Source organism: Pan paniscus, chromosome 18 (assembly GCF_029289425.2).
Source record: "Pan paniscus chromosome 18, NHGRI_mPanPan1-v2.0_pri, whole genome shotgun sequence".
NCBI classification, from domain to species: domain Eukaryota; kingdom Metazoa; phylum Chordata; class Mammalia; order Primates; family Hominidae; genus Pan; species Pan paniscus.
This window is the reverse complement of record NC_073267.2, coordinates 83,636,033-83,648,868: the sequence shown is the minus strand read 5'-3', so window position 1 is coordinate 83,648,868 and position 12,836 is coordinate 83,636,033. Positions and strand designations below refer to the sequence as shown.

The 12,836-nt window shown below is 46.3% G+C and overlaps 2 protein-coding genes across 3 annotated transcripts in view; one reads left to right on the top strand and one right to left on the bottom strand.

The window, feature by feature from the left end:
* The window catches only part of COG4 (component of oligomeric golgi complex 4), a 42,614-nt gene extending 33,528 nt beyond the window's left edge, over positions 1-9,086 (bottom strand). The window contains exons 1-4 of the mRNA XM_003829473.5: positions 8,877-9,086; positions 5,177-5,259; positions 3,471-3,585; positions 180-354 (exon numbers count right to left, since the gene is read on the bottom strand). Of these exons, the coding sequence (XP_003829521.1) occupies positions 180-354; positions 3,471-3,585; positions 5,177-5,259; positions 8,877-9,047 (544 nt within the window). The 5' untranslated portion in view covers positions 9,048-9,086. The remainder of the gene's footprint in view (positions 1-179; positions 355-3,470; positions 3,586-5,176; positions 5,260-8,876) is intronic.
* The window catches only part of SF3B3 (splicing factor 3b subunit 3), a 48,659-nt gene continuing 44,902 nt past the window's right edge, over positions 9,080-12,836 (top strand). The window contains exons 1-2 of one of the 2 annotated variants that reach the window (XM_003829475.5): positions 9,080-9,429; positions 12,069-12,208. In XM_003829475.5, coding sequence (XP_003829523.3) covers positions 12,139-12,208 — 70 coding nt within the window. In that variant the 5' untranslated portion in view covers positions 9,080-9,429; positions 12,069-12,138. The remainder of the gene's footprint in view (positions 9,430-12,068; positions 12,209-12,836) is intronic. The other variant, XM_055099279.1, reaches the window with a different exon arrangement.

Sequence of the window (12,836 nt, the reverse complement as noted above, 5' to 3'; positions counted from 1 at the left end):
AGCCAAGATGGCGCCACTGCACACTATCCTGACAAGAGCAAGACTCCGTCTCAAAAAAAAGAAGAAAAAGAAAAAAGAAAACTTCCTAAAAACTGATGTGTTTTTATTGGTCGAGTCTGCTTACTTCAGATTACAGATGATTTTAACTAAACTAAAAACCAACAGTTTCGGATGCTGACCCTCTTTGCCCTGTCGGCTGAGCTCAATGACCGACTTGTCCAGGCACAAGTAGCGATGAATATGTGCTGCAGCCTGCTCATAATCTTCATTCCTCAAAGCAGTCTGAACTCCATCCATGCAGAACTTCAGGTCCAAGATGTCATCAGCTCTCTGAATGGCCTGATAGAGGCGGTTCTGCAAAAAGATTTGGTACTTAGAAACAATGTCCTATTCTTTCAAAAACACCCCTCAAGAAGGTAGGGAGATTCAGGAGCTGAATCTGATCAACCATATGTCAATAGCAATCTCACAAACACCACCACTACTGTTAACGCAACTGTTATTGATGATGATCAAGACCATTGACAGGTATCATACAATGTTAATAACGTGATCAAATCATTCTCTCTTTTTTTTTAGACAGAGTCTCACTCTGTTACCCAGGCTGGAGTGCAGTGGCGCAATCATGGCTCACTGTAACCTCTGCCTCCCGGGCCTAAGCTATCCTCCCACCTCAGCCTCCCAACTAGCTGGGATTACAGGCATGTGCCACCATGCCTGGCTAGTTTTTGTATTTTTTGTAGAGGCAGGGTTTCACCATGTTTCCCAGGCTGGTCTCAAACTCCTGAGCTCAAGCTATCCGCCTGCCTTGGCTTCCCAAAGTGCTGGGATTACAGGTCTGAGTCACAGAGCCCAACTTTTTTTTTTTTTTTTCTTCTTGAGACAAAGTCTCACTCTGTTGCCCAGGCTAGAGTACAGTGGTGCAATCTTGGCTCACTGCAACCTCTGCCTCCTGGGTTCAAGCAATCCTCCCACCTCAGCCTCCCAAATACCTGGGATTACATGTGCACACAACCACAACCTGCTAATTTTTGTAATTTTTGTAGAGACAAGGTTTTGCCATGTTGCCCAAACCCAGGCTGGCCCTGAACTCTTGAGCTCAAGCAACTCATTCTCCTCGGCCTCCCAAAGTGCTGAGATTACAGGAGTAAGCCAGCACGCCTGGCCTACTTCATTTTCTTACCTAATTGCCCTGGATAGAACCATACAGCCACCAACTCACTACTAAGGTTTTTTTAGAACATGCTTGCGCCAGGCGTGGTGGCTCACGCCTGTAATCCCAGCACTTTGGGAAGCCGAGGTGGGTGGATCACGAGGTCAGGAGTTTGAGACCAGCCTGACCAACATGGTGAAACCCCATTTCTACTAAAAATACAAAAATTAGCCAGGCCTGGTGGCGCATGCCTGTAATCCCAGCTACTCGGGAGGCTGAGACAGGAGAATTGCTTGAACCCGGGAGGTGGAGGTTGCACAAGCTGAGATCAAGCCATTGCACTCCAGCCTGGGCAACAGAGTGAGACTCTGTCTCAAAATCAATCAATCAATCAATCAATCAATAATACATGCTTGCTTGTTCTAGAGACATAGTAAGAGAAGACACCCTTGTCTTGTTCCTCATCTTAGGGGGAAAGAATCACATGTTTCACCAGTAAGTATGATGTTAGCTGAGGGTTGTTTTTTTAAAAAATTTTTTGTAGGACAGGGTCTTACTGTGTTCCAAGGTTTGGTCTCCAACTTCTGGCCTCAAGAGATCCTACTGCTTTGGTCTCCCAAAGTGTTAGGATTGCAGGCATGAGCCACCACACCTGGCCAGCTGTGGTTTTTCACAGATGCTCTTTATCAGGCTGAGAAGTTCCCCTCTATTCCAAATTTGTTGAGTGTTTCTACCACGAAAGGACATTGAATTTTGTTAAATGTTTTCTTCTGAGTCTATGAGGTGATCATGTGTTTTTTGTCCTTTTTTCTATTAATATGGTGTATTATTAGGATGGTGCAAAAGTAATTGCGGTCTTGGCCACTACTTTTAATTGATTTTCAGATGTTAAATCAACCTTGTGTTCCTAGGATAAATTCCACTTGGTCATAGTATATAATCCTCTTTATATATTGCTAGACTTGCTTTACTAGGGTTTTGTTGAGTTAACTTTTTTTTTTTTTTTTTTTGAGACAGAATCTCACTCTGTCGCCCAGGCTGGAGTGCAGAGGCGCCATCTCGGCTCACTGTAAGCTCTGCCTTCTGGGTTCACGCTATTCTCCTGCCTCAGAATCCCGAGTAGCTGGGACTACAGGCGCCTGTCACCACCGGCTAATTTTTTGTATTTTTAGTACAGACGGGGTTTCACGGTGTTAGCCAGGATGGTCTCGATCTCCTGACCTCGTGATCTGTCCGCCTTGGCCTCCCAAAGTGCTGGGACTACAGGCGTGAGCCACCGTGCCCAGCCTTGTTGAGTACCTTTATGTCTATATTCATAAGAGCTACTGGTCTGAAGTTTTCTGTGATATTTTTGTCTGGCTTTGTTATCTCACATTATATTTCTATTGAATGGTGCTCTTCTAATCTCTAATGTGGTAGCTTTTTTTTTTAAATAGAAGCTGGTATTTATTAACTTATTTATTTATTTATTTTTAATTTGCAACTCCACTCTGCAACTCAGGCTGGAGTACAGTGGCATGACCTTGGCTCACTGCAATCTCTGTCTCTTGGGGTTAAGCGATCCTCCTGCCTTAGCCTCCCAAGTAGCTGGAATTACAGGTGTGCATTACCACACCTGGCTAATTTTTGTACTTTTTGGTAGAGACACGGCTTCGCCATGTTGCCTAGGCTGGTCTCAAACTCCTGGACTCAAGCAATTAGCCTGCCTCAATCTCCCAAAGTACTGGGATACAGGTGTGCACCATCATGTCCAGCTAATTTTTGTATTTTTTGTAGAGACGGGGTTTTCCCATGTTGCCCAGGCTGGTTTTGAACTTCTGGGCTCAAGCAATCCTCCTGTTCTGGCCTCCTAAAGTGATGGGATGGTAGGTGTTAGTCACCACGCAAAGCCCCATAGACATTTTGATGTTGTAGTTAGTAGAGGGCAGTAAAGAAGCTATTGGCCAGGCAAGGTGGTTCACACCTGTAATCCCAGCATGTTGGGAGGCCGAGGCGGGCAGATCACCTGAGGTCAGGAGTTTGAGGCCAGCCTGGCTAACATGGCGAAAGGTGGAAGGATAACTTGAGCCCAGGGGTTCAGGACCAGCCCGGGGAACATGGCAAAACCCCATCTCTACAAAAAATACAAAAACTAGCTGGGCATAGTGGTGGATGCCCGTAGTCCTAGCTCCTCAGGAGGCTGAGGTGGGAGAATTGCTTGAGCCCAGGGAGTTGGGGCTGTAGTGAGCTGTCATTGTACCACTGTACTCCAGCCTAGGCGAAAGAGCAAGACCCTGTCTCAAAAAAAAAAAAAAAAAAAAAAAGCTTGATGTATTACCTTGGCCAGGTCAAGCTGACGAACTTTGCTGGACACATTCTCAGCCAGGTTGCAGGTAAAGGTGATCATTCCAGCCAGCTGCTTTGCATCTCCCTCAATCAGCTGCAGATTAGGACTGGAGAAATACATTGTTAGCATACACATAACCATAGGGCAGAGAAGAGATAGAAACTTTTTTTTGCATATGGACACTATGTCTTCTACTTCTTTCATACCTACCTATAACTCTTAGCTCAGTTTGCTCTATACTCAGCTTTTTCTCAAGAACGTTTGACTGTAAACTCAGACCTATACCTGATAAAAAATTAACTCTTCTTTTTTTTTTTTTGAGACGGAGTCTTGCTTTGTCGCCAGGCTGGAGTGCAGTGGCGCAATCTCAGCTCACTGCAACCTCCGCCTCCCGGGTTCAAGCGATTCTCCTGCCTCAGCCTCCTGAGTAGCTGGGACTACAGGTGCGTGCCACCAAGCCCAGATACTTTTTGTATTTGTAGTAGAGACGGGGTTTCACCATGTTGGCCAGGAGATGGTCTTGAACTCCTGACCTTGTGATTCAGCCTCCCAAAGTGCTGGGATTATAGGCGTGAGCTACTGCACCTGGCCAAAATTAACTTCTAAAACCAATAAAGACACACCTAAATAGGTACAGCCAAAGAACTAGAGAACAAATTCTCTCAATTGCTAAGTGAGCATAAGATGCACTAACCAGTACCATGTGAGAGGATGGTGAGATCAAGGAACAATTTTTGTTTTTGTTCGAGACAGGTTCTCACTCTGCCACTCAGGCTAGAATGCAGTGGCACGATCATAGCTCACTGCAGTTTCCAACTTCTGGGCTCAAATGATCCTCCTGTCTTAGCCTCCTGAGTAGCTGAGACTACAGGCGCACACCACCATGCCCAACTAATTTATTTATTTATTTATTTTTACTTTTTGTTTTTGAGACAGGGTCAAAAGTGATCCTCTAGATGAGGCCTCCCACCGTGCTGGAATTACAAGTATGAGCCACTACACGCAGCCAGGGAACAATTTTTATGACTAACAAATATACCCAGTCTGTAAAAATGGTGGTTCTCGGCCGGGCATGGTGGCTTACTCCTGTAATACTAACACTTCGGGAGGCCAGGCGGGCAGATCACTTGAGGTCAGGAGTTTGAGACCAGCCTGGCCAACATGGTGAAACCCTGTCTCTACTAAAAATACAAAAATTAGCTGGGCGTGGTGGCACATGCCTGGAATCCCAGCTACTCGAGAGGCTGAGGCAGGAGAATCGCTTGAACCTGGGAGGCAGAGGTTGCAGTGAGCCGAGATCATGCCACTGCACTCCAGCCTGGGGGACAAAAACGAAGCTCCATCTCAAAAAAAAAAAAAAAGGTGGTTCTCAAACTTGAGCTGTGCATTAGAATCACTTGGTAGGCTTGTCAAAACACATCTTCCTGGACCCCACCCCTAGACTTTCTGATTTTGTAAGTTTGGAGTGGGGCCCTAGGATTTGCATTTCTAACAAGGTGTGATGCTGGTACAACTGGTCCAAGGACTCTTTGAAAACCATCAAACTAATACCCTTAGGTGTTCACTTTATCTTGAGATAATACCCTTTACATTTCAAGCTGAACTGGTGTTTATAACAGAAAGTTTAAAAAATGGTCACTTGTCCAATTGACCCTGTTGGAATTTACATTAGCTTTTGCTGAGATGCACAGACTCACCCCATTCGGTGGAGAGTGACCATCTTACTTTCAATGGTGTTTTGCTGTTCCAAAAGAGCATCCAGCTCTCTCTCCACCACTTTCTGAAACACAGAGAAACATCCTGTCAGCAGAATGATCAGAAGGAACCTTAAGAGTTATCTAATCCAATCACTTAGCTGAAGGGTGAATCTCATTTCCAAGTCCTTTTTTCCTTCCACTATGTTCTCCTTAGACTTTAACAATGCTTCATTTTGCACTTATGTTGCATGATTGTTATCTTACATATATCTTATTCCACCTGGCAGATGAGCACCATAATAGGAAGAAATAAACTTTTAGTCAGTATCATTAGCATAGTGCCTAATACAGGAAGGCATTTAAAATACAATGCCTGGCCAGCACTGGATCCCAAAGTAATCCCAGCTCTTTGGGAGGCCCAGGTGGGTGGATCACCTGAGGTCAGGAGTTCATGACCAGCCTGGCCACATGGTGAAACCCCATCTCTACTAAAAATACAAAATTAGGCTGGGCGCGGCGGCTTACGTCAGTAATCCCAGCACTTTGGGAGGCCAAGGCAGGCGGATCACGAGGTCAGGAGACCGAAACCATCCTGGATAACACGGTGAAACCCTGTCTCTACTAAAAATACAAAAAATTAGCCGGGTGTGGTGGCGGGCGCCTGTAGTCCAAGCTGCTCAGGAGGCTGAGGCAGGAGAATGACATGAACCCGGGGGGGGCGGAGCTTGCAGTGAGCCGAGATCATGCCACTGCACTCCAGCTTGGGCAACAAAGTGAGACTCCGTCTCAAAAACAAAAAACAAAAAACAAAAAACAAAATTAGCTGGGTGTGGTAATCCCAGCTACACAGGAGGCTGAGGTAGGAGAATCACTTGAACCCGGGAGGTGGAGGTTGCAGTGAGCCGAGATCGTGCCATTTCACTCCAACCTGGGTAACAAGAGTGAAACGCTGTCTCAAAAAAAAAAAAAAAAAAGAAAAATACAATGCCTAAACAAAAAACACCACACACATCTTGCTGAAATGAAATTTCCAGTGACAGTTACCAAAATTTTTCTTCTTGGTGCATAGTCAGTAGCCAGGGGTTATAAATATAATTATCTCTCATTCAAGCCATTTATTGTGCAACCTCAATTTATGTAACATTTTTATGCTTCGGTTTTTTCATCTGTAAAACTAGGATAGCAATACCAATCTCACTGGGCTGTTGAATGAGTCAAACAGGAAACCACACAAAGTGCTTAACATGGTATGTGGCATATAGTTCAACAACAGCCATTAAAATTAACCATACATTTTTATTTTTTGCGGGGGCTCAAGTGCTCTTCCTACCTCAGCCCCCCAAATATCTGTGACTATAGGTGTGCACAACCCTGGTCCACTGTTTAATTTTTTTGTAGCCACGAGGTCTCACTATATTGCCCAGGCTGGTCCCCAACTATCTGCTATTGCCCAGGCTGGTCTCCAACTATAGCTCAAGCCAGCTGCCCATCTCAGCCTCCCAAAGAACTGCGATTAGAGGCATGAGCCACTTGTGCCCAGGCAGCTATACTTTTTTTTCTTTTGAGACGAGTTTCGCTCTTTCACCCAGGCTGGAGTGAAGTGGCCTGATCTTGGCTCACTGCAACCTCCCTGCCCTGGGGTTCAAGCGATTTTCATGCCTCTGCCTCCCAATTAGCTGGGATTACAGACGCCCACCATCACACCCGGCTAACTTTTGCATTTTTAGTAGAGACTAACATGGTTTCGCCACGTTGGCCAGGTTGGTCTCGAACTCCTGACCTCGGGTGATCCACCCGCCTCGGCCTCCCAAACTGCTGGTATTACAGGCACGAGCCACCAAGCCCGGCCATATACATTTTTATTAAAATCGTTCTGTAGGTTCCAGAGGAAAACGTCCTCTTGACAGTCATGGAATACAAATACAGTACTTATATCATTTTGTCTGTAAGATTTCCATAATTTTCCACCCAACATATTAAATGACTGAATGAATGCGAGCTTAGGAATGTTAAGATACTAAATTTTTTTTTTTTTTTTTTTTGGGGACAGAGTCTCACTCTGTCGCCCAGGCTGGAGTGCAGTGGTGCGATCTCGGCTCACTGCAAGCTCCTTCTACCTGGTTCACGCCATTCTCCTGCCTCAGCCTCCCGAGTAGCTGGGACTACAGGCGCCCGCCACCACGCCCGGCTAATTTTTTGTATTTTTAGTAGAGACGGGGTTTCACTGTGTTAGCCAGGATGATCTCGATTTCCTGACCTCGTGATCCATCCGCCTCAGCCTCCCAAAGTGCTGGGGTTACAGGAGTGAGCTACCGCGCCCGGCTTTTTTTTTTTTTTTTAAGAGACACAATTTTGCTCTTGTTGCCCAGGCTAGAGTGTAATGGCGCTATCTTGGTTCACTGCAACCTCCGCCTCCTGGGTTCAAGCAATTCTCCTGCCTCAGCCTCCCGAGTAGCTGGGATTACAGGCATGCGTCACCACGCCCGGCTAATTTTGTATTTTCAGTAGTGATGGTTTTCACCATTTTGGTCATGCTGGTCTCGAACTCCTGACTCAGGTGATCCTCCCGTCTTGGCCTCCCAAAGTGCTGGGATGGCAGGCGTGAGCCACCGCGCCCCGCAAGATACTAAATTTTAAAACACATCTTGCTGAGGCCAGACAAAAAAAGCCCCACACACTAAACTAGCCAGGCACGGTGGTGTGCGCCTCTGGTTTCATCGATTCTGATTGCAGCACAACAGCACTCCAGCCTGCGCAACAGAGAGCGGCCCTGTTTCTAAAAATAACAAAAGAAAACAAAAAACACCACACACATCTTGCTGAAAAACGTATCAGAAACTGCTAGAGTTAGTGCAAGTTTATACTTGAAAATACTCAAAGATATCAACGATCACCTCTCCCTCAGGCTGAAACTGCCTTTTGTGCTCAACTTTGCTAGAAGTTTGGTCTGGGAAACAGCTGACAAGCTTAGAGCTTAGATCTCTTTTGACTAGCAAGGAACCCAACTGACATTCGAAAGTGAATTGACAGCATCGAGTTGCCACTGAAAATTAAAGGAGGCAGGAGATAGAACGTTATGAACTGAAAGGAATTGGAGAATAGTCCACACCCCTCATTTGATAAAATATCAAGGGTACCAGAGATGAAGTGACTTGTCCAAGATTAGAGAATTGTGTCTGAGTCTTAAAAGCTCAAACCTCTACAAAGATGTGCATTTGACCAAAACGCTAAAATCACACCCCCAAATCACTCCCCACAAGAGGAAGTCTTAAAACGTTTCAAGAAGTTAATCTGCAAAGGCTTCCCTCTTAAATAACAGGATGAGAGCGTTTCATAATTTGTAAATTAAGCCAATGCAAAAGGGCGCTTATTATTTTGAGAACCAAGCACTTTGGCAAATACTCTCAGACTAACTTTACTCCCGTGGAGAAACTGGTGATCATGGATCAGGGAAATCAACGGGGGTCTAGGGAGGAGAGGCTGCAGATCGCCCAGGTATCAGGGAAGACAAGCTCGGCGCGTCCGACAGCGTGAAAAGAGTTGACAGGACTACTCATATACCCGACTAGCTTCCGCTTCTTTGTTTCCCCGCTTTTTTGTATCCCCCAGCAAGGAGAGTTTCCCACAGCCCGGATTTCCCGACTGAAGGCTCCCACTCTCCCTAGATCCTCCATGAAAAAGAGGAGGCTCGACCCCGCACCTCCTCGCCGCAGAGCCGTTCGTATACAGCCTCCAGCTCCTGCAGCTCTGTCAGGGAGCGAATGAGCTCAGCGGAGATTTCGGAGCAGCGGCCACCTCCCACCCCCTCAGACGGCGGCTGCACCCCTGACAGCTTCGGAGGCGAATCAAGGTCCGCCATCTTGGTCCCCATTCGGCACTTCCGGTCCCGCGAGGCCCCCTCTTCGTTGGCGCCTATTTGGGGCTGCCCACAGAAGTGCCCAATGAACTCTAATGGTTTTTTTTTTAAGTCTACTTCTAAAAACGTATTAATTTTCTATTCTCCTGGAAAAAGCAAAGCAATAAAGCATGTTTAAATAATTTGTAATGCCGTGTGGAAGCAAGACGGAAGCATTTTTTAAAAATTATATATATTCTTCAGGCGCGGATTGGGTGCCTTTTTCCGCCGCGCGCCACCAGAATGTCCCTGTCTTGAGGTCTAATGGCGGACGCCAGTATGTTGGAGTTGGTGGTGGCTTAAGTTTTGAAGGGAGGTAGCATCCGTTGGATATCCACACCATCCTTCTCGCTGCAGGGTAAAAAAACAGCCTGGAGACTTCCCCGGGCCCGGGGAGGCGGAGAGCGGCCATATGGAAGGGGGACCCGAGACTTTGGCGGGGGTCACGGGCAGTCTAGGCCCGAGAGGCTGGGGACCAGGAGGAGGTACCGAGGGATGGTTGAGGCGCCAAAACGGCTTCCTGCAGTTATCTCTCGCTTCCATCCACAGTGTGGGAACGTATTCTATCTCAAAATAGGGCTCGTGGAGATTGCTTTTAACTTCTGGGGACTCTGAGACGGGGGAGGTGTGACAAGCAGCGGGAGGCATGGATGTCTCCCTCTGGGTAGAGTAAATGGTACACCGATGGGAAAATAGAAAGATGGAGCGTGTTAAAAGCGTAAATAACGGAAACAGTCTTTAGAGCCAAGACTCTGGTTTGAATTTGTATTTTGGTAGTTGGGCAACTTGTCTCCTCCTCTGAATCTCTATTTTCTCGTTTGCGTAATGGAGGACAGAGTTTAAATGCGATGATGTTTCCTTGGAGGATGGAGAAGATGCAGTGAGCAATCATACAAGCTTTTTGTAATAATGGTAAACAGACGTGGGGGAAATTTTTTTTGTTTTGTTTTGTTTTTGTGATGGAGTCACAGTCTGTCGCCCAGACTGGAGAGCAGTGGCGCGATCTCGGCTCACTGCATCTCTGCCTCCCGGGTTCCACCGATTCTCTTACCTCAGCCTCCCGAGTAGACTAGCTGGGATTACGGGCGCGTGCCACCACGCTCGGCTAATTTTTCTTCTTTTGAGACGGTGTCTCGCTTTGTCGCCCAGGCTGGAGTGCAGTGGCGCGATCTCTGCTCACTGCAAGCTCCGCTTTCCGGGTTCACGCCATTCTCCTGCCTCAGCCTCCCGAGTAGCTGGAACTACAGGCGCCCGCCACCGCGCCCAGCTAATTTTTTGTATTTTTAGTAGAGACGGGGTTTCACGGTGTTAGCCAGGATGGCCTCGATCTCCTGACCTTGATCCACCTGCCTTGGCCTCCCAAAGTGTTGGGATTACAGGTGTGAGACACCGCGCCCGGCCCAGACGTGGGGGAAGTTTTAAAGCTTACCACATTTATCTGGTATATATTTTTTGTTTGTTTGTTTTGTTTTTGAGACGAAGTCTCGCTGTCGCCCAGGCTGGAGCGCAGCGGCTTGATCTCGGCTTACTGCAGCCTCCTCCTCCTTGGTTCTAGCTATTCTCACGCCTCAGCTTCCCGAGTAGCTGAGATTAAAGGCGTGTGCCACCGCGCCCGGCTAGTTTTTGCATTTTTAGTAGAGGGGTTTTCACTGTTTTGGCCAGGCTGGTCTCAATTCCTGACCTCAATTGACCCATTTGCCTCGGCCTCCCAAAGTGCTGGGATTACAGGCGTGAGCCACCACTGCGCCTGGCCTCGTATATAGTTTTTCTAGTACTGGACTGATCCTCCGAAATGCACCTTCCTCCACGACCCAAAGTTAAGGTGTCGCTGGAGAACCTGAATCCAACTAGATTTGGGAAAAAATGAATTCCAAAGGTTTGTAATGGATTGTATCAGTTATAAGGAAAGGGGAAAGTAGACTGTTTTGATCAGCTACAAAACATGAAAAGTAACTTGCGGGGAGCTGTTCAGGGATTCAGAAGCAGCTCCTAGCTTCCTCTCTTTTGCTTTTTTTGTTGTTTCTCCACTCCCTGGTCTTTCAACATCGGTCCTTTTCGTTCATCTTTTCCTGTGGTCCTAGAACGTTAAACATATACCTTAGTCTATGGGCGGGCGCGGTGGCTCAACGCCTGTAATCCTAGCACTTTGGGAGGCGGAGGCGGGCGGATCACAAAGTCAGGAGATCGAGACCATCCTGGCTAACATGGTGAAACCCCGTCGCTACTAAAAATACAAAAAATTAGCCGGGTGTGGTGGCGGGCGCCAGTTGTCCCAGCTACTCGGGAGCCTGAGGCAGGAGAATGGTGTGAACCCGGGAGGCGGAGCTTGCCGTGAGCCAAGATGGCGCCCCTGCACTCCAGCCTGGGCGACAGATTGAGACGCCTCAAAAAAAAAAAAAAAGATATACCTTAGTCTCAAGTAGAAAATTTTATATCTCTCAGGACCCATTTCTAGCCTGGAGCATTGATCTTGCCACCCTGCTTTTACTCAGCCCAGAAAGTTATTTATAAGGACGTTTACTCATAATTCTCTCTTCTCGTTTAACAATAAAATCAAATATGTATGTTAATTCTATACTAATGACCTTGGATTTCTCAAGGTCCCGTGCTTTTTATTTATTTATTTATTTATTTTTGAGACGAGGTCTCATTCTGTCGCCCAGCCTGGAGTGCAGTGGCATGATGTTGGCTCACCACAACCTCCGCCTCCCAGGTTCAAGCGATTCTCCTGCCTCAGCCTCCCGAGTAGCTGGGACTACAGGCGCACAGCACCATGCCCAGCTAATTTTTGTATTTTTAGTAGAGACGGGGTTTCACTATGTTGGCCAAGCTGGTCTCGAACTCCTGACCTCGTGAGCCACCACGCCCGGTCACATATGTTGTTTCTTAATAGGGCTTGCTCTGCTGGTTCTGCTGTCTTCATCCAGAATTTCCCATACAGAAATGTCTGTTGAAGTAATAGTCTCCCAGCTATTTTTCTGTTTTCTGTTTTCTTAGCTTTCTTGGACTCCGTACTGTTGGTGTAACCAAGGCCTGGAGGTCTGGGTGGCTCAGGTTTCCTGCAACCATGTTTCTGTACAACTTAACCTTGCAGAGAGCCACTGGCATCAGCTTTGCCATTCATGGAAACTTTTCTGGTAAGTTCTCTCGTTACCATCTTTTGAAATTTTAAGTGAATTAATACATATCTTGCTTAGTCTCTTGTGCAGGAAATGTTTTCCATTTATGACGAAACAGTTGTTGGTAGATGTAAACAATTCAAATTATGAGATGAGGTGTTAAGTTCTGGTGCATTATCTGTTACCTATTTCAGATGCATTTCCTAGCTCACAAATTGTGTAATGATTCTTGTCAGGGCACACTTTTCTTGGCTGCTTACCTAGTGCCAAGTCGTGTGCCTATTGCTGTAAGACATACTGAGATGTGTAAGACCTGATCCTTGATCTTGAATTTGACATCAGGTTGGGTAAAAAGAATGTCTGAAGGTGTTTGTCTGGTTATCAGGGAGTAATTTAAATAAAGGGAAGGTTGGACCTTGGTTTGGTGCTTGAAGAGATAGAACTTTTGTATGAGAGAAAAGGGAAAATGCAGTTTAGGTAGGGAGTGCTGTCTGCATAGAAACAGATAATTTGCTTACGTTTACCATGTGGGGAATATTTTTGTAAAGATGGATTAAGGCTAGGTTTGAATTGTGTGAAATTTCAAATATTGGATTAGGAAATACAAAGTTACTGAAAGTGAGGTACTAATGTTTATAAAATAAAA